Genomic DNA, 25,582 nt, shown 5'->3' on the forward strand with positions numbered 1-25,582 from the left:
GAGAAGCCCAAAAAAGGAGGAACTGGCCGCGGCATGCCGGGCTCCCTTGCATCGCCGTTTCTGGGAACAGAGCTGAAGGTGGAGGAAATTCAGTGCCACCCCCAACTGACACCAGTCTCTCTGACCTCCCCGCCCCCCCGGAGAGGAAGGCTCAGCTGTGGCTCAGCTCATTCCACCGCGGTGGAGAATGCACGGCGGAGCATTCGGTTCACCGTGAGGTGTGGATTCCAGGCCGCTTGTTCTCAACGCATCGGAACAGGAAGCAGAAAACCAGGCAGGACCTAGGGCAGGGATGACCTACCAAGGCCACCTCCCGTGATTGGTTCTTCTGCAGTTAGGCCCCGCCTCCAGTGTTTCAGCGCCTTCCTAAATTGCACCGACAGCTGGGGACCAGGTGTTCAAACCCCGAGCCTGCGGGAGACATTCCATTTAAAACCAGACCATACCCCCTAGTCCTGGTTCCTCAGAAGGCTGCGCTTGCGCCCTGCTTTCAGTTTCAGCACGGTCGCATCACACTTATCGCCTGTGGCTCCATCGTTTGGGGCCCAGTGTAGGAACTCAGTCTGAAACAATAGTGCTCAGTGGTTTTTATTTGACCATTCCTGGGACCAGGGACGTAACTAAGTTGATCGAATGCTTGCCTTGCAGGCAGGCATGAAGCTCTGGGATCACTCCCTGGCATCACCCAAACCTGGGTGTGGCCGGGTTGCGTCTATAATCCCGGTGGAAGTAGGAAGATGAGACGTTCAAAGGCATCTTCCTCTAGCGAGTTCAAGGCCAGTCTGTCCCAAACAAACAAAAACAAGCCAACACCAGACCCAAACTAAATCAAAATAAGCAACGACAACCCCACCCCACCCCCAAACCATTACTCACCCAATAAACCAAAAACAGCCGTCATACTTTAACGCTAACAGTGCTGCGTTACCCTAGCAACAGCTGCCAAGCAGACAGCTGGTGGAGATGCTTCTTTTCCCTGTAGGGGACCCCCCCCCCCCCCCCCGTCACTGCCTTCTACATTTTCCTGCATTCAACGCTCCGGCCTTATGCACACAGGTCTTTCCTCTGCAGGTGCTGCATGGTCCCAACTGACTGGTTTCTTAATCTGCTTCCTGGCATTGCTGGCTTCCTTCCTTCTAAGAAAAGTGTTGCTACCAAGGTGAAGTCACCCTTACCAGACCCCAGTGAAAGCCAGAGCTGGGAAAGCATGAAATGTGTGTGAGGGTGACCTGCCCGGAATAAGACTGTTTCGGAACTTCCTAAACACGTGACCAGAGCTTCCTTCACACTCCCTGTGCTGCTCAGGCCTCGCGGGTTTCTCTAATCAAAGTTGTCCAGCAGCCTGTATAACTATAAGGAGCCCTCCTCCAGGGACCTGATGTCCTCGACATCCGTGGGCTTGTATCCAAGTAACACATGCCTTTCGCCAGTAAGAGCGTTTTCCTCCTTCACTCACCTCTAGCGTGCCATCGCCTGAGTCCCGAGTTACAATTCTTTTGCTCATTTGCAAGTTAATTCTTAATGCTTGTCAATGCTTCTCTGCATTTTCATCTTTAACACGTCCCATTATATGGCCCATCATCCACTATTGGAAACAGTTAGAAGACGCCCCAGGATCTCCCCATGCCTCCCCTTATCTCCTGCACCTGCTCCCACCCTCCCGTGTTTGGTCTGCCTACACACAGATGACACTCCACAGGAGGAGACAGGGGGCTGCTCTCTTGGGAATCGACTGAAGGCATGCCTAGTCAAAGATGTGGACCTTAAAATGTAGCCCTCAGGTTTACAATGAGAGCCAGTCTCCGTGATTACAACTCAGCAGAGAGATAAATACAGAAGTTATCCAGGGCTAGAGTGTGTGCCATAGTTGGCCTGGAAGTAGCAAATGCTGATGGAGTTTGAGGATCACAGGCTGAGGCCTGCTTAGTGTTTGTAAAATGCATCGTCTTGAGGGCAGGGTCATCGACTTGCAGATGCATTGAAGTAACCTGTTTTCTTAGGAATCTAATAATGTTAGTTTATAACAGTACATATAAAAGACTATGAATAAATATCCCAACATCTTCAGAGTAGCACAGTCAAGCACAGAAGCTGTACTGGGAATGAAATAGTCCTTGACAAAACAGACATACCTAGTGTGAAGACAGACTTTGGGCTCCACAGCGCAGACAAACCACGACTGTTGCAACAAAGTTTCCTGTAAGCGACTTGCTATCGCAATCAAATAAACATCAGTAAGTTATTCTAGAGAAGTTTATCATCAATAGATATTTCACTGGTGACAGCTATGTTATTAACAATGAAATACAAGACTTTGGGGGGGGACAATTTCAGGGACACATTTAAATCCTAAAACAATATAGTCTCCAAGAGTCAATAGACACCCAGGTATGTGCTGCAGCAGCATTTCACAATGGGCTAGCTTCATGGTCGTGGGAGGCCAAGACAAATACATAGAGGTCTGTGTTTACTTTAGATGTTTCATTAGCAGAGAGCTAATGATAACTGATAATATAGTGAGGAAAACCTTATTTACAAACTCAACTACTTATATACACTTATCACTTACTCAGAATGTGTACATCGGGAGCTTGAAGACATTCATTTCGCCCACAGAAAATCTGTAAGGCACCCCCCAAACAGTTTTCATTTTAATGGTACTGGGGTCACGCTTCACACTGAATGAGTGCCCTGTTGGACTATACCCCCGAGACCCATCAGGATCTTAGTAATTTGTGTTCAGCACTAAAGTACATACATTAAAAAAAAAAAAAAAACAACCTTTTAAAAGAAGGGTTACATGTGTCATGTTAGTGTTCAACAGAAGAAATGTCTCCTTTCTGCTAGATTTTGATATGTAGTTCTTCATTTTGGCCTTCATTTGCTAGGGATTCACAAGAAAGATGGCATAAAAAACTTATTGAAGGGAGTCTTCCCATTAAGTACTTCCTCTGAGGCAACTTGGAGATGCTGAGGCAGCGGTAGATAATAAGATTCAGATGCAGTTTTAAGAAGTGATACAAAGAGATCTCATGTTCTTGTTACCTGGTTTCCCCAATTTAATATTGATTTAGATACGGATACTTCGTCGACATAAGAATTGGTTGTTAGCCACTTACGGTTGCGGTCTAGTTATGTTTACCTGTCTCATTCTGTGCCCACTTCTGGAAACTCCCGACATAGCCTTCATTCTTACATTTTATATCCAGAATGTTACATGCATGGAATTATATAATGTCAACTCTCTATGTGGCTCGTTTAATCACTTAGAATAATTTTCTATAGATTCCTCTAGCTGCTGCTTGTGTCAATAATTAGTTCCTTTATATGGCTGAGTAGTATTCTATAGCATAGACATATCATGCTTTTAATTTTGTTTGGTTTTTAATATGTGGAAATTTGATTAAATTTTTTGTGCTGGTTTTTTTTCCTTTTTTTTTTTTTTTTTTTTTTTTTTTTTTTCAGTTCTTACTTAGTTTTTATTCATAATCATAAACTTAACTCTGCAATCCAGCTAGACTTGGAGGGGAATGAGGAAAATATGGAACCCAAACAATTTCAGTGAGAGCAGAGATTACAGGGCATTGCGAGCAGATGGGGTGGGGGATGCTCTCCTGAGCTACAGAAGGAATGGTCTGGTGGGTAAGAAGCCCGCAAGTCAAAAGAATTAGAGTTGTCCACAGTCGGAAATGGTGATCTTCTTGCTGGTCTTGCCGTTCTTGGACCCAAAACGCTCCATGGCTTCCACAATGTTCATGCCTTCTTTCACCTTCCCAAAGACCACATGCTTGCCATCCAGCCACTCAGTCTTGGCGGTGCAGATAAAAAACTGGGAACCATTTGTGTTTGGTCCAGCATTTGCCATGGACAAGATGCCAGGACCTGTATGCTTCAGGATAAAGTTCTCATCCTCAAATTTCTCTCCGTAGATGGACCGGCCACCAGTGCCGTTATGGCGTGTGAAGTCACCACCCTGGCACATGAATCCAGGGATAATTCTGTGAAAGGAGGAACCCTTGTATCCAAATCCTTTCTCTCCAGTGCTCAGAGCACGAAAGTTTTCTGCTGTCTTTGGAACTTTGTCTGCAAATAGCTCGAAGGAGACGCGGCCCAGGGGCTCGCCATCGGCCGTGATGTCGAAGAACACGGTGGGGTTGACCATGGCTGCAGGAAGAAGCGGCAAGGGACAGCGGCGTCTGCAAAGCGCTTTTTTCCTTTTTTAAAAAAGATTTTATTTATTTATTTATTATGAATATATACAGTGTTCTGCCTGCATGACAGAAGGGGGCACCAGATCTCATTACAGATGGTTGTGAGCCACCATGTGGGTGCTGGTAATTGAACTCAGGACTTCAGGAAGAGCAGCCAATGCTCTTAACCTCTGAGCCCACCTCTCCAACCCAAGCTTGTTGACTTTTAAAAAATAGATTATTTGGAGTTTTCTGGTCTTTCTTTCCAATTGGTTATGCACTGAACTTTTCTTGCTTTATTGCTGTTTCTAAAGCTTCTGTTTTGGTGGTATAGATCTTAGCTCAACGTAAATTCCTGGAGGTTTGCTAAAACGCATTTGCTTGTAGAGAACCCGTCTGTTTCAAGCCCATGAGCTTGTTCCTGTTGTCTGGCCTGTTCAGATCTTATTTCCTGTCATTTTGATAAATAGCTGATAACACTCTTTGGTGTTGTTAGTGACACCTTGAGGATTGCGATCTGAAGTACCGAGCACCTTTAACATACATTTGTTCTTCCAGACCCCACCTTCTAAACTGGGGGCAGCAATGTTTTTAAGCTCTAGAAATAAAAAACACATTCTGCAAAGCTACCCTATGACTATGTAGTAGAAATAATGATTGGTGGGAACTCTTGTGAAATGGCTCAAGACAAATTAAAAAAAAAAAATACGTAGCTCACTTGGTTTCTAGCAATAAGCTAGAATATATTTTGGCAACACCAACTCTGTTCATGTCTTACTTTGTTAGACGCAATTATTTTGTTTTAAGGATGTGTGTGTTTTCACTGAGTAGTGGTGGCATGCGCCTTTAATCCTAGCACTCAGGAGACAGAGGCAGGATCTCAGCGAGTTTGAGGCCAGCCTGGATTATAGAGCGAGTTCCAGGACAGGCTGCAAAGCTACATGGAGAAACCCTGTCTTGAAAAACAAAAAAATAAATAAATAGATAAAAATGAATATGTATATTCTCTGCATTAGTGGTGTAATTTTATGTTATATAACATAGCTGACCTACTAAAGAGAGTTTCTAGCCATTATGGAAAGATAGAAAATATGGATACTGTCAGATCTTCTCTGGTCCCGTTGGTTTGTGATTTGGTCCAGTCAGGCCTGGGATATATACACATTTTTAGTCTAGTATCTTGTAGGAACGCTTGTAAATGATTTGTTGAAAAGTGTTAAAGCAAGTTCCCTATCCTTGCACTCCTGACACCCCAAGCAGTTACACGTGACCTCCAGGCAGTTAGTCATTCTTTATAATCACAGTCTTAGCTTGATCACTACCTGTGCACGTCAGGAACTCATTCATTTTTAAAACTGGAAGACGTGGAGGTCGCAGCCCACCCACCGTGGACATCGACCTCCGGAATCTGAGCTTGGGATACTGACTGGTCCTCTCCGAGTCTCCCTGTCTGAAAGAGACACTGAGGACACACATCTCACCGGGAAGGGCTTAACTGATCACCTAGAATAGGCTGTGTACAAAGCTGCTTGTTCTTACTGCTATACTGCAATGGGGGGAAAGGCTCCCCAAGTGACCAGTATATCTTAGAAAATCCATCTGCAATTCAGTCATGTAGTGCATAACCTTCAACAGAAAGCCTTCCGCCTTGCCCCGAGCCCACAGCAATGCAACGTGGTGCACACTGAGCTCTGTTCATACAATGAGCTTCCAGCCAGAGCACTGCACAATGTTCTCATGATACAAGGCGATAACATGGTACATAAGCATCACTTTTTTTTTCTTTTAAAGAAAAGAACAGCAACCACAACTTCCAATTTGACAACCATGATTTCCAAACGGGCGTGTCTGTGTTGAATACAGCATAAACAAAATCTTTCTATGTGAAGGGCCCGTGTGAAGGCTAGATCCGCAAAGGACCACTCCAACAAATCGGAAGTCTAGCCCAAGGTCCCCTGTCTGTTCTCTCTCATCCTGCTGCGGGATGACAGGACAGCTGGGCACCCTTCAACAAAGAGACATCGGTCAGAGACCGCCTGGCTTCTTCATTTCAAAGGTCTTCGTTAACGCAAAGCCCGGGACTTCTGTGTCAGGCACTTCAGGCCTTTCTGGGAGCCGCTTTGAAGTATTCCTCCCTTGGGATGTCAGATACACCTCCGTACCATCTCTGAAGCCAGATGTGTTCTACCCACATCTTCATGAAGAACCATTCATAATGGCGAGGCCACTTCCTCATCCCTGGATGTCTGCAAAAGCAAGGAGAGAGGCCAGTGAGCCTGCAATTGTCAGTGGGTGCACCTCAGCCGGTCCCAGGGACTTCCCACCTCCCGGTCTGATTTAGGCTCATCCCCCAAGAAGGTAGAAGCTGATGAGCTGGGGATCAGGGGCTGGGGGAGCCTTAGGAAGTCAGGAAGCCTTAGTCTCTCAGTTCAAGTGGTGCTTGACTTCTGCCAGTTTGACAAGGGGCATGAGGGCAGAGGAAACTTCCGTGTAGGAAAATGCCTCCATCGGACTGGCCTGTGGGCAATGCCTTGATTAATGATGGATGTGTAAGGCCCAGCCCATTGTGGGCGGCGCCATACCTAAGCTGAGTGTCAGAAAGCCAACTGAGCAAGCTAGGAGGGGCAGGCCCGTAAGCACCGTTCCCCACTATTTCTCACATCCAATTTGTTCTTGTCTATTTTGAGGCAAACAGTTTTTTTTTTTTTTTCTGTGATTTTTATTTTTTAAGATAAGTTCTCACTACGTAGTTTAGGCTATGGCCTCCGATTCACTACGTAGTCTGGACTGGTTTCAAATTCTGACTCTTTCTGCCATGGCCCTTCCAAATGCTGGACGTGCATGGCCATACCTGGCTCCAGGGAGACCAGTCTTAAAAGCACCTTCATACCTCGAAAACATGGCTTGCTTGGCGAATTCTACCTCCCCTGGCGGCACCAGGATCATCCGGCCAGTGAGCGTTAACCGAGCACATCGGGGGTCTTCTGGGTCAACGATGTTTTTCCTGCAGAGCAAGAACGTTGTTCATGCGTTAAGGCAATGGTGACAAACAGCCAGAGATACCAAGGATTTCGCCAAACACACAAAACCGTCACATTGCTGGTTAAACCACCGCAGGATTTTATATTGTCTGTAGCCACTGTAAAATGCTTTTTCATAGGCAGGGTGCACCTTGTGCATATGCTAGATGCCACCAGGGTAGTTAGGGGACAGCTGGTACTCTAGGCTAGGGTGCACATGCCTATGGCAATTTGTGATTGTTAGTGCAGTAGTTTGGCCTATGTGATATGAACTTGGTTACCAGCTAGGCAACATTGAGATGGTGGGGATGTTGGGGGGGGGTAAGGAGGGAGAGGGGAGGGAGGGTACCTAACGATTCATGGCAGTGTCTCCACTGACTTGTTATCTGAAAGCTCAAAGTGTGTCTCGGGGAACCCTTCCTGACTACATCTGAGGCTGGGACTCAGCCTCATCCTCACTGCTTAAAACAGCCTACTTGAACTGCTGTCTGTCTGTCCATCGGTTCTGACCATGTTTGGAGACTTTCCTCCGTTTTCTTTCCTCTACAGTTGACTCAATCAACCTCATGGCCCCATGGGCCAGCTCACTTGGGGGACCTGTCTCTGGGGGACCTGTCTCTGGCCACACTCTGACGGGGGTGTCTTTTACACTTCTATTTATGCGTGCGAGTGTTTTGCCTGCATGGTTACTATGCACCAATCAGAAGAGGGCATTGGATCCCTTGGAACTGGAGTTGCAGATGGTTGTGAGCCACCATGTGGGTGCTGGGAATCAAACCTGGGTCCTCTGGAAGATCAGTCAGTGCTCTTAACCACTGGGCCATCTCTCTGGTTCTCTTTAGCAGACTTTCTTAATACCTTAGCAGCTGGGGTGACTCTGTATCTGCACTGGTCCTCGGCCTCCCACGAGGCTGCTTTAACCCTGTGGTAGCCATTCTGTAGCTTACATATATTTCTGTGTGGGTATAGACAAATGTAATGACATCACTATGCCGCATACAGAGCATGGCCTGAGACTTTTCCGGTTGAGACCGGGCTGAGCGAGCCTGTGTTCGCCAGTGGCCAGTTATCCAGGGAAGCTGGCATTGCCTGGGAAATTGCAGTCAAGGAAAGGAAGGTAACGTGTTATTTACTGTTATTCAGAAACTTCATACGTCATTGAAAGATACAGGTTATGTCCATCCATGTTCTCGCATGGCTTCTTCGCAGCACGTTGTCGCTCAAACGAGCCATAAGACCCCAAGGTAGCACCTCAGCTTACTCTTTCTTCTCCGTGTGGGAGATGTCCATAAAGAAATTCTCAGACTGTGCGATCATAAGAGCTCCCGCTCTGCTCTGGATTGAAGAATGCTAGCCAGAGACGCCTAGAGGAGCTGGATAGACTGCCCATCTCCCACCATGTTCGATCTCACAGACGCCTTTCCCAATCACTTTCTACCTGCCCGTCCACACTTCGTCCACCTAAGTCTAAATATGGTACGGGTAATTCACCTGGAGCCTTTGCGTCGTCAACCTGAAGGCTCCCGGGTCCCATAAAACTATGACTAAATGCATGCGACACTATCTTCTTCTTAGAGTGTTTTTTTTGTTGTTGTTGTTGAAGGGGTGTCATACTGAGAGCAAGAATCCATGGGGTTAAAGAAAGCAAACCCAGTTTTATTCATGCCCAAAATAGAGCCATAAACCGAGAAACCGAGAGTCAGCAAAACTGCGAAGAGCATTCTGGGAAGAAAGCCGCCGAGCCGCTCCCAAGTTCAGCCCTTGGAAGCTGGCGCGTAACAGGCTGGTACTTAATTTCATCAGTTCATTGGAATGTTCAGGACTAGAGGTGAGACTGGCTACTCCGGTATTTCTCAAGCCTTGAAAGGCATTGCTTGGTTCCTGAAAAGTGTTCCCCGGGGCAGACTTAGTTCCAGACAGTGTGTCTGTGCGGCTGTCCCCCCAGTCAGCGAATCTCTAAGGCTTGGGAGTCCTTCATTGCCGACCCCACCCTGAGTCTCTGTCTTTCTCTCCACGCCTCCCCCTCGCCTTTGTCTATTCTGTAACCATTTTGACTTATTTCAATAATACCCATCATGCAACCTTGCCAGATCTCGACGTTTCATAATCTTTGCCTTTTCCTTTCCTTCTTCATTTTTTTTTTTTTTTTAAATAGGAAGACACGAGCAACAAAGCCTGCTCCCCCATATTACCCCAGAGCCACCCTCTTCGGCCTCTTGGAGCTACCTTTAATTTAGTGTTTTACATCTAGACATGTTTTTGTATTTTGTTATTTATAGGCACCAGCAAGCAATACCTTACTTTCTGTGCATTTAACACAGGGTGCGTGTATCGAGTCGTAACCCTGCAGCTGATGGTTTCCACGGGATTTATGTTGAAGATTTATTCGGTGTTGACAGCGGGGGTTTTCGTCTTGCCTAGTAGTCTACGATAGAAGCATTTATCAAATTTATTTACTCATTCTGCGTTAGCTGCCCCATTTTCAGCTTAGCTTGGCTGTAAATGATTCTGGGGTAGTTATTGCTGCCCGCGATGCCCTAGGCACGGATCTGAGAGCTGCTTCTGGCTGGCGAGATCCCTTGTGCTTTTGCAATTTATGGTATAAGCAAGAAGTACCTGGTGGCTGTTTATCCTCTCTGATATTAACAGAATAAAAGTTTTTCCAATCGAAACTTTCAGTAGTATTTTAGTTGCATCCCCTTGATTGTATTTAACGTTAAGCACGTTACATGTTTCTGTGCCTACGGCTCATTGGCTTTTCTTTCCCTGTATATTTTTCTGTTTGGGTTAAGTGATTTGCCTTTTTCCTTACTGATCGATAACGATGCTCTCACATTTTAGTTGCAATCCTGTCTCTAGCTACCTATATAGCTATATCTATCTATATATTTAATATATATAGCCTAATTAGGGTTTATCACATAAAAGAATTGCCTGGGCCATAGCCACAGGAAGAAAAGCTTTTGTTGTTTATTAGAAATTCAAATACACACAGTTGTTTTTCATCACTGAGAAAAGTAACGAAGTGGAGGAGGGTTCGCTTTGGTCCATGGCTTCAGAGGTATGAGCCTGGCTTCAGCAGACCTATTGCCTGCTGTGGGTCCGAGGGAAGCTGAACACTCTCATTGCGGAGCATGAGAAGGGCTGCTCACTCCATGGTGGATGGGAAGCAGAAAGCGACCGAGGGTCCATCTTTCCAGGGCGTGTAGTCTACTTTCTCTGTGGGTGATTATTCTTGGTTGTCAACCTCAGCGACTACATCCGTGGGGGATTTCGTTTTTAATTTGTTAAATCATTTGAAATGGGAAGACCCGATTTTAATCCTGACCTTTTGAGGTAGGAAGATATAGTTGTGATCTGGACAGCACCTTCTGTTGGCAGCCTATATAAAGGATACGGAAGGAGGAGGCTTGCTGTCTTTGCCTGCCTGGTCTCACCGGCAAATCTATTCCTTCCCTGGGATTCTTGTGTATACAGAAAACCAGCTGAGACATCCCGGCCTCGCGGACTGAACTACTGGATTCTTGGAACTTCACTGGTGGACAGCCATTGTTGGGCTAGCAGGACCACAGCCTGTAAATTACTAATACTGTCATACACATACACATATATGGGTGTGTGTACCTATATTCTATCAGTCTGTCTCTCTAGAGAAGCCTGGCTAATATGCCCTCTAATCTATATGTGTCACCTTCTGGAGGTTTCATCAGGTACCAAAATTATACTATCAACTGGGGACCAAGTTTTCACACATGAGCCCATGGGGAGTATTTTATATTCAAACCATGCACTCCTCCTGGGCCCCAATGACTCACGGTCATCTCTTAATAGCAACATGCATTTTGTCCATCTCCAATATTCCCACAGTCTGAGCATGGCTTAAAAGTTCAAGCCCAAAGCCTCTTTTAAGACTGAAGGCAAACTCAGGGGCGAGCCTCTGTGATTTCAAATGAAAGTTACATGCACGGTGTACAATGGCGTAGAGTACACACTCCCACTTCAAAAAGGAAGAGTCGGGGAGCAGAAAGGAAGGTGTAAGGAAAGCAAGACCAAAACCTAGCTGAGTAAACACTGAATCCTGCCAGCTCACATCCACACGTGCTGGTGTGAAGTCATCTCCACTCTGTATACAATGAGCTTCAGGGTCAGCCAGAGACCCCACCTCACAAGAGAGGGTGGGGAGCAGTAGACAGTATAGTATACAGGAAGACAATCCTTGTGGCCTGTGAATGAGCATGTACACCACAACCACATATACACATGTGCACAACACACACACACACACACACACACACACACACACACACACACAGTTTTCCCATAACCAAGTTTTGTCTGCCTCAGCCTCCTGAGTGCTGGCATTAAAGGCATCTGCCACCACACCTGGCTCATAACTAGATCTTTATAAATCTATCCTTTGGGCTGCGGTGGTGGCACATGCCTTTGACCCAAGCTCCTGGAGTGCAGATGCAAACTGATCTCTGTGAGTTCAAGGCTAGCCTGTATTACAGGAAGGTCCAGACTATCCAACACTTCACAAGGACACCCTGTCTCAAAAAAAAAAAAAAAAAAAATCCATCCTTTGAGGATGGGACTACTAAATTAAGCAAATAACACACACACCCACACCCACCCACCCACACACACACATACACACACAAGCGTGCGCACACACACACAGGTTTATGATGTCATAACGGCATAATTTCTGTAGTCTTTAGTCTTTACAGTTTCCATGGATGGTGGTGAATTGTATGAATAGACTTCCTTGTTCATTCACAGCTCTTCAAATCTGGATGGACAGCTAAGAATTGTGGGTTTGGATTTCTGTTTCTGTGTGAACTATCATGATATGTCGTTTCTCTCTGAACAGTCTAGCTGGTATTAAGTTTGTATTCACTCTGTAAGATGATGGAACAGATGGTACCCAAATAACCGCATCTCGGGTGAGCTACCCACATATGCACACGTTTCCACATCCATGTAAACAGAACCTATGTCATACCACAAACTAATTCTGACTCGGTTTAACTACTTAAATACGTGAGGCAGGACGCTAACACATTGGCAGGGCATTCGGCGTTCATACCACATAATTAAGTTTTTGACCATCAGAAAGTTTCACTCCCTCCAAAAGAGCCAAGATGGAGTCTTATACAATATTTATCAAGCACTGGATTGCAGCCTAGAACCTTTATTGCTTTCGACAGAGCGGACAGGAGGCTCATCTGCCACACACACACACAGAGCAGAGGGACTGACTGCACAGGAGTCGAGAGAGAGGGGTGAGACGTGCCAGTTTCGAGTTCTGCTGCCACACTTACAGAGAGAATAGGAAACTAACACAAAAATTAGGAGACAGGAAACTTAACCAAAAGGATACCAATACTAGCCAAGGTGCAGCTAAGGTGGCCACCAGAGGGCAACCTGTAGCCCTAAATGATTACATTTCATTGATTCTGGAGACAGTGAGTATCCCGTTCAAGGAGTCAAAAACAAATTAAATGGAAGAGAGACAAACAGATACCAACAGCGTTGACTCCAAGGAAGAACAGAGACAATGAATCCTCTGAAAACTGTTAAATGGATGGTGGAAAGAAAATGAAGGAACAGAAAGTATGGCAAACGAAGAGGGACATGAAATATGAGCATAAGTTCAGAAGGAGAACATCACAAGCATCTCCACGTAAAAACATTGAGGGTATTTTTAAAGTACCTTCCAAAAGGTAATAGAACCAGTTGAAAGCGTACTTACAAAGCTACTACGGAGAGCAGAGTTTTTATGTATTCATTTTCTCAACACCCAGTGAACAGAAAACTTGCTGTTGTGCATGTGGTTGCAGAGATTGTTTTTAAAATGCTCTACTGATTGAGCTCTTGCCTCCTTCTAATATTTTTCACGTAGATAATAAAAAAAGTCAGCACTTATTTTCTCGTAACAGATTTCTATGCTAGTGAGTTTTCTTTCTTCCTTCCTTTCTTCATTTCTTCCTTCCTTCCTTCCTTTCTTTTAAAATTACCGTGACAAAAATACCTGAGTAAAATAATGTGAAGGGGGAAAAAGATTTATTTTGGCCCATGTATCCAGACATCTCCATCTGTGATAGCCTGCTGCCACCGCTGTGAGCAGTTTACCTCGTGGGGGGACAGGGAGCAGAGATTGGCAGGAGGAGAGGGAGGAGCCAGGGGCAAAGGGACTTTCCCAGTGTTCCCGATCCTCCAAATAAGCATTCCTCTTAAATTTTCCATCTCCTAAAATAGCACAATTGGCCAGAGACCAAAGCATTCATCAATGAGCCCACGGGGGGGGGGGACGACCATTCCTGTTCATACTATCACATGCTCCAACATGCTTAAAGCAGTTGAGGCTTGTGCAACGATCCCCACAATCTAAGTTGTTTGTTTATAGGATTCATTCATTTTTAGTGTGTGTGTGTGTGTGTGTTGTCTTAGGGCTTCTGTTGCTGTGAAGAGACACCATGACCACAGCAACTCCAATAAAGGAAAACATTTAATTGGGACTGGCTTACAGTCCATCGTAATTGTGGTGGGGAGCATGGCAGCGTGCAGGCAGACACGGTGTTGGAGAAGGAGCTGCTACATGTTGATAGGCAGGCAGCAGGAAGTAGACTGGGCATGGCTTGAGCATGTGAGACCTGAAAGCCCGCCTCCACAGTGACGCACTTCCTCCAACTAGACCACACCTCCTCCAACAAGGCCACACCTCCTAACAGTGTCAGTCCCTATGGGGGCCGTTTTCTTTCACCCTCTCCCCCCCACACACAGGTGTTCTACCTGCGGTACATCTATGCATCACTTGCATGCCAGGTACCCACAGAGAGCAGAAGGGGGCATTGGATGTCCTAGAACGGGAGTTAAAGAGCCTGTGGGTACTGAGACTCGAACCCACATCCTCTGGAAAAGCAGCCAGTCAGTGCTCCCAACGGCTGAGTCATCTCTCTGGCCCTGAAATCTATTTTTTTTTTTTTTTTTTTTAAGATCCCTTGCATCACCAAGGGCACAGCTGTGTTTATGGTAGATGTGGGTTGGTGTGGTGTTGGAGGAGATTAATACAAGAGTGTGTGGATGATACGCAATGTGAGCAGGTATCAATCCACACAAAACGTTGAGAGCGTTTGGGAAAATTCAGGTTTTGTTGCAGGTGCTTCTACTGGGAGCACATAGGTAAATATGTTTTATATTTCACCATCTTTAATATGATCAAACATGATATCCTGGGTCTTTGTCACCAGGAGAATAACAATAGAGATGCCGACGACTGCTGGTACCATAGTGAAAGCCAGGCTCCGTTTTTAATCAGATCATATCTTGTGGGATGTGGAAACTGGTTCAAACCTCTTAACCTAGTTAGTCGGTCAGTTGTTTAGTTTTGAAGTCACCTATAATAATTTAGCACGGGTATATTTTATACTTAAGAGGTTGACTAACCCTCACAATATCGGTACACCAAAAACAACAATGGTGCTGTCATCAGAGCAGAGTAACGTAGAAGGCTTGGCCGTTCAAACCCAGCATAATCTAAGAAGGGTCCATATTCAGGAGGACGGACCATCTCTGCGTCCTTTGAGCGCCCTGCCTGAGGATCTTGGCCACGCCGAAATCGTTTGGTCCCTTGGGAAGTTGAAGTCTAAGTGGCTGAGATCAAATACAGCTACTGTGGTGTGCATAGGACCAGGTTATACTTAAAACCCAGTGCTGAGCGAGGGGCCTCACACGGAGATAGTTTATCCCACAGTAGCCTTACAGCAACCCTCACTCCGGTGTTAGCGTAAAGGAAATCGAGAATCAGACAGACAGAGGTACTTAAAGCAAGGCCGACCTCAGTTGGAAGATTAGCACACAGCTCAATCAACCCCTTTCATCCACGACAGCCCTTCTCAAATGTAAGCGTGCATCAAGGGCTCGCTGGCTGCTCCTGGAAGACCCCTGTCTTCAGACTGCTGCCATGAGAAATGGACAGCCACGAGTGGACACAGCAACCGCTGGTCTCAGCTCAGTTTCTGCTGTGGACCAACAAGAGAGTTCCAGAAGAAACACTGATGGGGTCAAGGCCGGTCTACAGCTCTGTTCCTACTGCTAGCCCTAACTGGGCTAAGCCTCTCTCAGAATCAGAACAGCACCCTGGGAAGGCACGCTCAGACCCATGGAGCTTTCAGCATGGTGTTACTCTTGACCTTATTTTACATCTCAGTAAACCAGAGCTGTTCCTGTCCTAACACGTGTGTGGCATGGGCATCTTCCAGTGATGATCTTCCGAATTGCTCACCCAACTATAAATTCCACTATCCACCTTGCTTAGAGATGCACAGCACATACATTGAAAAAGAAACTATCCGCTATCATAAAGGAAAGAAGGCAATTTTAGTCTCTCTCTCTCGTTTTAACCAGTCTCTTTTTAACTCTGTCTCCTGAGACTTGGAGGTCTCTGTGTATTCCAAGCACATGCTCTGCCGTTGAGCTACACCTAGTCCGAGTCTGTGGCTCTGAGACTGCTCATTTCGATGCAGTTGGCATCCCAAAGTCCTATACTTTGAGATATTGTGTCTGAGTTTTACAGCTGCTTATTTGCCCTGTTGTGGAGAGGTCTGGGTTAAACTCCCAGGAGGCCCCATACACAGACACACACAGACACACAGACACAGACACACACACACACACACACACACACACACACACACAGCATGTATCAGAGCCTGCTGTATCGGTAACATGCAGGGAACAGCTGGTGTCGTTAAATACGACCCATGCATGCCAAGAATACAGTAAGTGCTCAGCAACTATCATTTGAAGGAAAAAGATCTTATTTCAATTATAATATTTAGTATGTTGCTTTGCACACAATATACTTAATAGGTGTTTAATTGAATATATTATAAATCCAATTAAGGTTTAATTCAGCTTTATTATCCCATCCTGTTTTTATATTACTGGAGTAAGAATTTTCCCTCACAAAATCTCTTGAAGCTGACTAATTAAAATCTGGTTTTTTTTGTAGGTGTGTGTGTTGGGGATTGTGCCTACAGCCTTGCCGTCACTAGCCAGTCTGTTTTCTCTCTCAGACATTTTATTACCATTTCTACACCATAGGCAACCTACTCTCCCGTATTCTTTCGCTATTTGCTAATTTGATGGGAAAGGCTCCAACTATAGTCACATGTGTGGTGGTGAAAAGCTATAATGTCAGCCACCTAGGAGTCTGTTGTGGGGACAACTGAACTCCAGTTCAGTAGGCCTGTAACCTACACACATACATACACTAAAATTCTTTAGTGATAGGGATGCGATGTAGTAGCTGAGAATTTACCTAATTTATGCAAAGTTGTGTTTAAACATTAGCACCAAAGAAAGGATGCCAGCATTGACCAAGAATATATACAATTAGTATGTTGATATTGAGTATTTAGCAATTTTATGTTTCTCCCAATGACAGAAGAAAATTAGATACAGAGGGGAAACACATACTTAGAAGTCATCGTCTGAGAGGGATCACACCTAGAATAAATATGTAAAGAAACCCTAGAACTCAACAACAAAATGATGAATCACCCAGTTCTTGAAATGAGTAAAGGGTTTGAATGACGGCTCTCCCAAGAAGATTACAAATGCCCGGTCAATCCGCAAAAGAATGATTAATACCACCAGTCCTCAGGGAACTGCAAATCAAACCCACTGTGATGTCGCCGGGCAGACTGAAAAGAAAAGAAACGACCAGTGTGGGTGGCATATGGAGGGACCAGAACCTTCAAATGTCACTGCTGGGGATACAGAGCAGCTCCGGGGAAAAAAGCTTGGCGGGGTCTCCAAGCGTTAACCACGGAATTCGCGTATGACATAGCAATTCTACTCCTAGGCACATACCAAAGAGACCTGAAATGTGTGGCTGCTCAGAAACTGGACATGGATGCCCACAGCAACACTCACTATTCGTGATACCCGCAGCACGGGGCCAAATGTCCATCAGATCACCAGGAGACGGCTAGAAACTGGTGATCACGTTACAGTCAAACAATGCAATGCTATTTGGCCACTAAAAGGAATGGGTTATTGATGAACGCTATAAAATCATGGCCCTTGAAGAACACAGAGCTGTGTTTTGAAAAAGCCAGTCACAAAATACCACGCATTATATAATGCCATTTGGAATTAATAAATAGTTAAAAATGCCCACGGGGGTGGAAGCAGGTGAATAATTGTGTGGGGCTTGGGGCCCTTTTGTGTCACACTTGTATCCACCTTCACAGTGCTAAAGCCTTTTGGGAAAGTTTACATTTATGGACATTACCACCTTGTCTCATTCCTGGTTAAGACGGAGGCTTCCAACATTTGTGAACCAGATGGGGAGGAGTCGTCAGAAGGCCGGAAGAAAAGGCAGTGTATCGACAGCGGAACCGGAACATGGGTGAATTAACGGCTAGCTGGGATCCCCAGGGGCTGAACTTCACAGAGAGAGTAAAGCGGTGGCCACCGTTTGCTAAGAGATAAACCCACAGGGATGCACCAAAATGACCAATCTAGTACTCTCCTAGCACGAAATCACTTTAAACATGTTTATTATTATTTATTTAAATATGTTTTTGCCTGCACGTATGTATGTGTACCACATGAGCGCAGTGTCCGAGGAGGCCAGTAGAGGTCTCGTGAATCGCTGGCATTGGAGTTACACACAGTTGTGAGCTGCCATGTGAGCACTGGGAATTGATCCTGGGTCCTCTGCAAGAACAGCTAGTGCCCTTAACTACTGAGTCACCTCTCAAGCCCTGAACGTAACCTCTGAAGGGCAGGGTGGAGTCACCCAAATCAGTATTCCCTGGCCAGGACAATTTCACTCAACTAACCTTAGTAATTTACTACAACATTAAGCAATAGAGAGCAATAAGAAGTTTTGGTAAAATCTCTGACTAGATGAGGTGGCACAATGCAGGTGCGTTTTACAAATTCATTTTTAAAAAAAAAAAACCCTTACTGGGACGGAGAGAGAGCTCACAGTTAAGAGTGATTGCACAGTCATGCAGACTGGAATTTGGATGCAAGCGTGCAGCCCATAAGCAGCTCTCCCACAAATGCCTGTAACTCTGGCTCTGCGGGATCTGCCACCCTCTTGTGTCCTGTGTACGGTTAGCATGTGCATTTGCACACACATATGTGCGCACACTCACACATACATACATGTAAATAAAATGATGAATCTAACAAGAACAAGACTTTCCAGTCCTCTAAAAATCCGTCTCTTAGGAAGGGGTATGTATTCTCTTCACCATTCCTAAGATGATTCTTTCTTCTTCGGTTAAAGAAATTACACACTCAGCATTTTCCTCGTGGTTATGTTTCCTGAGACTCTGGGACCTGGGGAGTCCCATTTCCTTCACCCATTTCCACTTGGATTTGGCCTTTACAAAAAGATTCATTTTTATTTATATGTGTGAGTATATATATGCCATATGCATACAGGCTCCCATGGAGGCCAGGAGAGGGCGTAGCTGGAGTAACAGATGGCTATGAACTGCCTAGCATGGGTGCTGGGAACCAAACTCAGGTCTTCTGCAAGAGCAGTAGGCGCTCGCTATTCACGGCTGAGCCATCCCTCCAGTCCCTGGATCAGACCTTTTAACACACAGGCAGCTAATGGACTGAAATACCGTTTTGAGTGACATGCTGTGGGGTCTACTGAGTGGAAAGTGTTTCTCTGCTACCTGCCAAAGTGCTTATGCGAGCTTTGATCACAACGAGCCCTCGGGTTGGACTTTTAATTCGACAAAACTGGATATAAATAAAACATTAAGAGAGTTGGCAAAGAGAAGCGGCAGACATAGTGATCTGTTCCGAGAGGGAACAAATGCCTGCCTGGTCATACGGGGCCTGGGAGGGGTCTGTCAGTTTTCTTCATGAAAGATTTTAGCAGAGGGTTGGCTCAATGCCATCACTGCCATCATGAGCACCGGAGGCTTCTGAACCCCTGCCCAGGGCCAGAATGGCAGGGAGCACTTGACCATGAACCATGTCCTACCAGTGTTATCTCCAGGCCCTGGCAACAGGCAGGAGTCGGCTTGTTGGCCTTCCTAAACTTGTCTGGGATGCAATTCTGGTAGCTGCTTCTACCAGCTGCCTCTCACTGGGCTGATGTCCCCAGGAGCTCCTTGCTGGTTTATATGGGGGCTCTGGCACCCATCTGTCTTTTGATGCAGGCTTTGACTTACTCAGCCCTTGTGCTCAGTGTTAGTAATGTTCTAGTTTCCAGGAGTTTCAAGTGAAGTGCTGAATGTGAACCTCACGTCCGGCCCGAGTCATTCACCGGAAGGTACAGCCTCACTTCAGGACATTGCTTGGAAGTCTGCCCTTTCTAAGGCAGGCTTAATTTATGGCACGTTTCAATACTTCAGAAGTTTAAGCAGTGCCAAGGACAGGCAGTTCTGGGAAACAGCTCCAGGAGAAGATACTAGGGACAGGGTACCAGTGGGTGTGGCTTTTTCCATCCATCGGTCAGGGGTACAGGTGTGCCTTTGACCCTGGAAGCATCACTTCTAGCCAGATGCTGTCTCATTTCTTACTCAGTATGGCACACAGATGTTTGAAATTTCTCTGGCAAATCGTGTGCAGCCAAGTGCAGCTGCAAATTGCCCATGGAACTGAATTCTGTGGCTTGTCCTCAAGAGCAGGTGCCCTCTGGGTTCTGGGATCAACAAGTTATAGCATGGCTGTTTTTAGGACCCTGGAATTAGGGGGAACCATTCTGGTTAGGAAATTCTCCTGGAAATGTACCTCCAGCAGCAGTGAATTTACTGACTAAGAACAGGGAGAATATTCCATGACAAAGAAGTTCCCCTGGCTGGCCGGGAGCCTGGTGAGGAACAGTAGAAATCCTGTAGTTTGAATCTCTCATTGCTGAGGATAGGTGATGGTAGTGGCTGCATTTGATACCTCATTTATTGCTCTAATTGGTTTCCACAGGACACACAGGATGGTTGACTGTTCTCTACGCTGTGCGTAGAGAGCAGAAGAGCTTCAGAGCGGGATGAATGCTCTTAATCACCTCTGTGTCCGCAGATGAAACGGTAGATGGCAGGTTATTCTGTCCTCCCCTCCAACCCACCCTGTGCAACTGTTAATCTTTGGCGTAGGGAGGGGACCTCCACAGGAGCTCAGGACAGTGTCGCCCAGGCAGCAAATGATTTGGGTTTTGCATTTTGGATTTAGATGAAGATACGTGAACGGATGCTCTAATTTTGCTTAAATGACTTTAGAAGGCTTTTTTTTTTTTTCTTTTAGAGAGTTTTTGAGGAAGTATATTAAAGGATGCTGGCTTTGGATTACTGTACACATCCCTTGGTGAGAGAGTGGCTATAAATGAATTGGAAAAGCAATACGCTTCAGCCTGTACATGCCAGAGAAATAAACTACTGGCGCTCCTTTCGACTCCCAACCTGCTCTTCCTTTTATATTACTAGAGCTTCTTCCATTGCCCACCTGGATGTCAGATGAGTACCCTGGGCTAGGGATGTAGCTTAGTTGGTAGAGTGCTCATCTAGTATCCATAAGACCCGGGTTCAATCCCCAGCTCAGCATTAACCAAGTGTGGTGTATGCATCCTTGGCTACAGAGTAGGTTCAAGGCCAGCATGGACTACACAGGACCATGTCTCAAAAAAGAAAAAACATATCTCACAAAGGCATCTTGCACCTATTTCTAAGGCTCATAAGCACTCTGTGGGGTAGAGATGATTATGAATGCCAACTTCTGATGGTTCAGCTTACGAATTTTCATCTTTATGTTGGTTTCAAAGTGATATATATTTAGCAAATTCTGCATTATGAATTTTACTTTTTTCCTAGGCTGTGGATAGAGAAAAAGCCCATGTTTTTCTTTTGAGTGTGGTAGTCAACAAAATACATTGCCAAGATTTTATTACAAAATAGGCCTTGTGCTAGATGATTTTGTCCACCTGCAGGTCAAGGCCAATGTTCCGGGAAAAGATAAGACTGGGTAGTTTGATCAGGGGTATTCGGTTGGTTAAGTGTAGCACCCACATTTCAACTGACAAGAAGTTCAATTATAACAGACTCACTGGACATGTGACCCCAGTTCGAGTCCGGAGACCCTCCCACTTTATAGATGAAGACACATTAGGTAACTTGCTCCGATTCATTCGCTTGGTCTGTGGTAGAATTCTAGGAGCAAAGATGTCAATGCACATCTGTGACAATGTACAATCCACCTTCCACCTCTGCCAAAACCTATAAGAACAAACCCTCCCTCCCCCTCCCCCTTTACCTGCAAAAGTCTCCTTCAGATTCCGGCAGCATCAAGGAGGCTATGGGGTTCTTCACCAGGTCAGCCACCACAGGGTCCTTGGCCGTCATGTAGAAGAAAGGGGTGCCCGTGCTGTTGTGGAAGGGACCATCGCTGATGGCCAGGCAGCTCCCAAAGGGCAGTCCTTGGATCTAACAAATGCAACAATAACAACAACAAGAAAAGCTTTTTCAGTAGCAGAGCTATGGGTAACACAAGCTGGGGACAAACTTTGTGTTGGGTGGCAGGAAATACAGCCCAGGGGGCCTTGTCTGGACCAGTGGACTCCACAGGTACATTAAGGCTAGGCGGTTTCCACCCGTTCAGTCAGTGATGGCTTTAGAATTTCTGTGCGGGGAGAGGCGGGTAAGAGCTTTCTGTCCGGGAGCTGTTGGATTCTGGGATCGGCCTCCACACAACAAATGCACCCAGTTTATTGAAGGACAATGAGGCCTGTGGGGAAGAAGACAGCCCTAGGCCTTTCCCACAAGCTCCTCTAAACACCTGCCGCCTCCATTATTTTTAAACTCCGGGGGAAGAATTTCATTCATTATAAGGGACTATGTAGTGAGATAGTCCTTCTGTAGCACTGACCACGCCCATTGGGGGGTGGAGCCATGGGCGGAAGTGACCTGAGGAAGGAGGTCGGAGGGGGCCAAGGAAAGGCGCTCTCTTTCTGGCGTGACTCGGACGGGAGAGGATCGGGTTGAATTTCCTGGTGTTCATCTGTCTAGGTTGTAAGTTATTTCTCCCTGAATAAACATCTATTCGGCCTATTTGTTTATCCTGATCCTTATTTACCGCGATAGGACTACTCCATCTTTGGACGCCAAGGATTTCCTACGCTATTTCAGTCAGGGCAACATTTCTTTGTTTATTGGTTGTATGCTGTATTATGATAAACAACCCGTTGGGATGTAACTGAACAAGCTGTGGGAAACTGATATGTTAGCCTAACGGGAAGTCAGAGAAGCATGGTATACTGATCTTTACCTGCACGCATCTAGTGGATGAGTGTGTGTGGGTGTCTCGTGTCATGTCTATGTGACTATAAACAGAAAGAGAAGCATTTAAGTCTTGGCATTCCCCAAACCCTGCTGCACCTTGCAAAGAAATACCCCCTCCCCATACCCAATCCCTCCCCCTCCCCCCTCCCCCCACCCCATTGTCTTCCTAGCTCCTGACATAGTGTTCAAGATTGTGAAAGGATTTAGAGGCATGACAGATTAATGGATTCTCCAAATGGCAATATTACATCATCCACAGATTCTACATTCAGCCTGTCACGGGCCGCTCAACCTTTCATGCAAATGTTTTCTGAACTTACTGAGTTTGGATTAAAAGTCGTTAATGGAAGCTACGAAAGAGCGGCTGAAGGTCAAAATATCTTCAGTACAAAGGACACCACATGCTTTTTCTACTTTGGTTGTTTACGTTTTTGTGAGGCAGGATCTCGTTATGTAGCCAGAGCTGGTTTTGAACTCACAATTCTCTTGCCTTTGCCTTGTTGGTGCTGGGACTGGGGTGGGGGGGAGGTGAGCAACCAAGCCTGACAGGCACTGGACTTCTTTGTTTTGTGTGTGTGTGTGTGTGTGTGTGTGCATGTGTGTGAATATTCATGCATCCTAGTGTGCCTGTGTGTGTGGTGCTCATGCATGTGTGTACATGTGGAGGTCAGGGGACAAATTCGTGGTCTCATTCCTCAGGGTCCATTACTGTTAGGTGTTTGTTTAGAAAAATGTCTCTCAGTGGCCTGGAACTCCCCAAGTAGGATAGGCTAGCTTACCAGCAAGCCCTTAACTATCCACCTGTGATTACACAGTCACATGCCATGTTTGGTGCAAAACATAAACAAAAGCAAAAAACAAAACAAAGCAAAGCAAAACAAACAAAAACCCCAAACAAACAAAACACAAGGTTTCTGGAGGCTGGGCAACTCTGATCCTTAAGCATTCTACTCATGATTGGTTTCATGTTTAAACTCTGTATTCAATCAAGGCATCCATTAACATTGTAACAGTGTAAAAACCTGTTCCGACACTGAGAATACAGAACTCGCTGGCATTCTGCCATAGGAAGAGGACAAGATCGTTGCCATTATTAGGATAAAGTTGTCATTAGATAATTTTTATGAAAATAAAAAGAACTTCCATGCTCTGCCTACAGAATTATTTAATTTTATAGATGGGCAAACAGGGTGCTTTGGCAAGAAGAACTCGACTCCCACACAGTGAGATATAACGGAAGGGTGTCAGTCCTTCCGTGCACAGATTAAACGGGAGCTCGGAACACATCTCTATCAGGCAGGACTAGAAGCTTTCTGGAGGCTGTTCTTACGGAATATGCAGCTCTCTATGCTATTCTGGGTGGAAGCAGGTTAACGTGTGAAAGAGAGAAACTGCGACCGGAACAGCTCCCTCCAGCAGTTACGCTTTGCCCAAGTCGTCTTTCTCAAAAGCAATCGAGTTCCATCATTATTATTTTTTTAAAGTGTAAATTTCTACCAGTGTGAGGATGGCTCCTTTCTCCCACGCCCACTCGGCCTGGGAGGTGGTGCGAGAATCTGCCTGCGGGACAGTGCTCAGAGCCTGCAGGGGCTGAATGCACCTCATCTGTGAGTCCAAAGGCGATCTTGTCTGCTTTCCAGGTCTCCGTGTGACGCTCAGTATTTGACCATCTCTTTGGCCATCTTGAGACAGTCACTAGCCACCAGATTGTTCCCCAGAGTCTCCTTTCTCCCATCTCATGTGCACTCAGTTGAACCGACTCGTGCACAGCGGGTTCCGTTATTCACAAGGCATGCACAACCCATGCACCTGTGCAACCCGCCCTGTGGTCGGGTCTCGCCCCAGAACTGCGGACCGCGACGAGACCCGCACCACCCCCGCATCCCGACCTCTGGTTTACCTTTTCGAGGGTGGCTGTGGTGGCCAGACAGCCCCAGGAGCTGGCGTGGACCAGGGAGCGGGCGGTGCTGGCACGCACCCTGGGGCCGGGGGACGCTGCGGATGAGTCGCTCTCCCGCCGATAGGAGAACATTCCACGCGGGGCCGGTGCGGGCCTGGCGCGGGCGGAGCCCCGAGGCCGCAGGTGCGTGTCCTCCTTGTGAGCCGAGGCCGGGAAGCTCTGCTGCCAGATGCTGCCCGAATCCTCCAGCAGCGCGGGCAGTGCCTCCTCGGTGGACGCGCTGTCCAGCTCCTCGTCTACCTCGTTGGTGACAGCCCAGGACACGGAGCTCACGATCACGTAGCCGGCTGCCGGGGACAGCAGGGCGCTGCAGCACAGCAGCCAGGACAGGCGGGTCCCTCGCCCCGCAGGGCGCTCCCCGCCGGACAGCGACATCTTCTTGCAGGCGACGCGCCCTGTGGCGGGGACCGATAGCCCAGCAGCGGCCGGGCAGGGGCGCCCCCCTGCGGCCGAGTGCGCGCCAGAGCCCCTTCTCGCCGTAGGATTCTCGGATCTGGCGTCGCGACCAGCACCCCCCCCCCACCCCAGCTGCCCTTATTGCTCTACACCCCGGTGAGAAGGACGCCTGCCTCAGCGGTCCCGGGATGCAGAGTCCAGGCGTGCCTGCGCGGGGTGGCTTGGTTCTGCAGCCAAACGGTGGGCGTTCACAACTCAGGCTCAATGCACTCCTCCGCTCAGCTCGCTCGACAGCTGGGAGACACTTCCAAGCTGCTTAACTTCTCTGTGCCACCCCAGAATCGTGCCAGCAAGGGGGACATCACCGGGCTCTGTCACCACACTTTGAACCCCACCTCCCCGGAACCACGAGGCACAATACACCCACATCTTCCTTAGCTCACCCTGTCCGTGGTGTCATGTCATGAGCAACACAGACAAACAGCGCATTTAAAAAATCTTATCCAGTAAGAAGTTTAATAGATATCAAAATAACGTAAAATTTATTATATTTTCTTGCCTCTTTTTTTTTTTTAAATGACATCCAGACTTAGTCCCACTAGGGGACATGTTGTATATCTTGTACTCCTAAAGTGCACGAGTTCTTTTCTAAGGCCCCATAAGAAATTAACTTGAAATAGCATTTGAGTTTTTACTACATCATGT

At 46.5% G+C, this 25,582-nt stretch overlaps 2 protein-coding genes across 2 annotated transcripts; both read right to left on the reverse strand.

The window, feature by feature from the left end:
* Positions 1-3,465: 3,465 nt before the first annotated feature.
* LOC127236652 (peptidyl-prolyl cis-trans isomerase A) lies at positions 3,466-4,202 on the reverse strand. The gene has a single exon (XM_051204396.1). The coding sequence runs from the start codon at positions 4,160-4,162 to the stop codon at positions 3,668-3,670; it is 495 nt and encodes a 164-aa protein (XP_051060353.1). The 5' UTR covers positions 4,163-4,202; the 3' UTR covers positions 3,466-3,667.
* A 1,779-nt stretch (positions 4,203-5,981) lies between these two features.
* On the reverse strand, positions 5,982-24,961 carry Creg2 (cellular repressor of E1A stimulated genes 2). The gene is made up of 4 exons (XM_051204357.1): positions 24,422-24,961; positions 21,497-21,666; positions 7,081-7,194; positions 5,982-6,436 (listed from the first exon to the last, which is right to left on the reverse strand). Exons 1-4 carry the CDS (start codon positions 24,854-24,856, stop codon positions 6,289-6,291), a joined length of 867 nt encoding a protein of 288 aa, XP_051060314.1. The 5' UTR covers positions 24,857-24,961; the 3' UTR covers positions 5,982-6,288.
* Positions 24,962-25,582: the final 621 nt, after the last annotated feature.

This window comes from Phodopus roborovskii, unplaced genomic scaffold (genome assembly GCF_943737965.1).
Source record: "Phodopus roborovskii unplaced genomic scaffold, PHOROB, whole genome shotgun sequence".
In the NCBI taxonomy this organism is placed as follows: Eukaryota; Metazoa; Chordata; class Mammalia; order Rodentia; family Cricetidae; genus Phodopus; species Phodopus roborovskii.

Coding starts and splice junctions, on each gene's coding strand:
- LOC127236652 (XM_051204396.1), bottom strand. CDS start 4,162: ATGGTCAACCCCACCGTGTTCTTCGACATCACGGCCGATGGCGAGCCC.
- Creg2 (XM_051204357.1), bottom strand. CDS start 24,856: ATGTCGCTGTCCGGCGGGGAGCGCCCTGCGGGGCGAGGGACCCGCCTG. Junction 21,667..24,421: donor CCACAGCCACCCTCGAAAAG/GTAAACCAGAGG, acceptor TGCATTTGTTAG/ATCCAAGGACTGCCCTTTGG. Junction 6,437..7,080: donor AAGCAAGCCATGTTTTCGAG/GTATGAAGGTGC, acceptor TTGCTTTTGCAG/ACATCCAGGGATGAGGAAGT.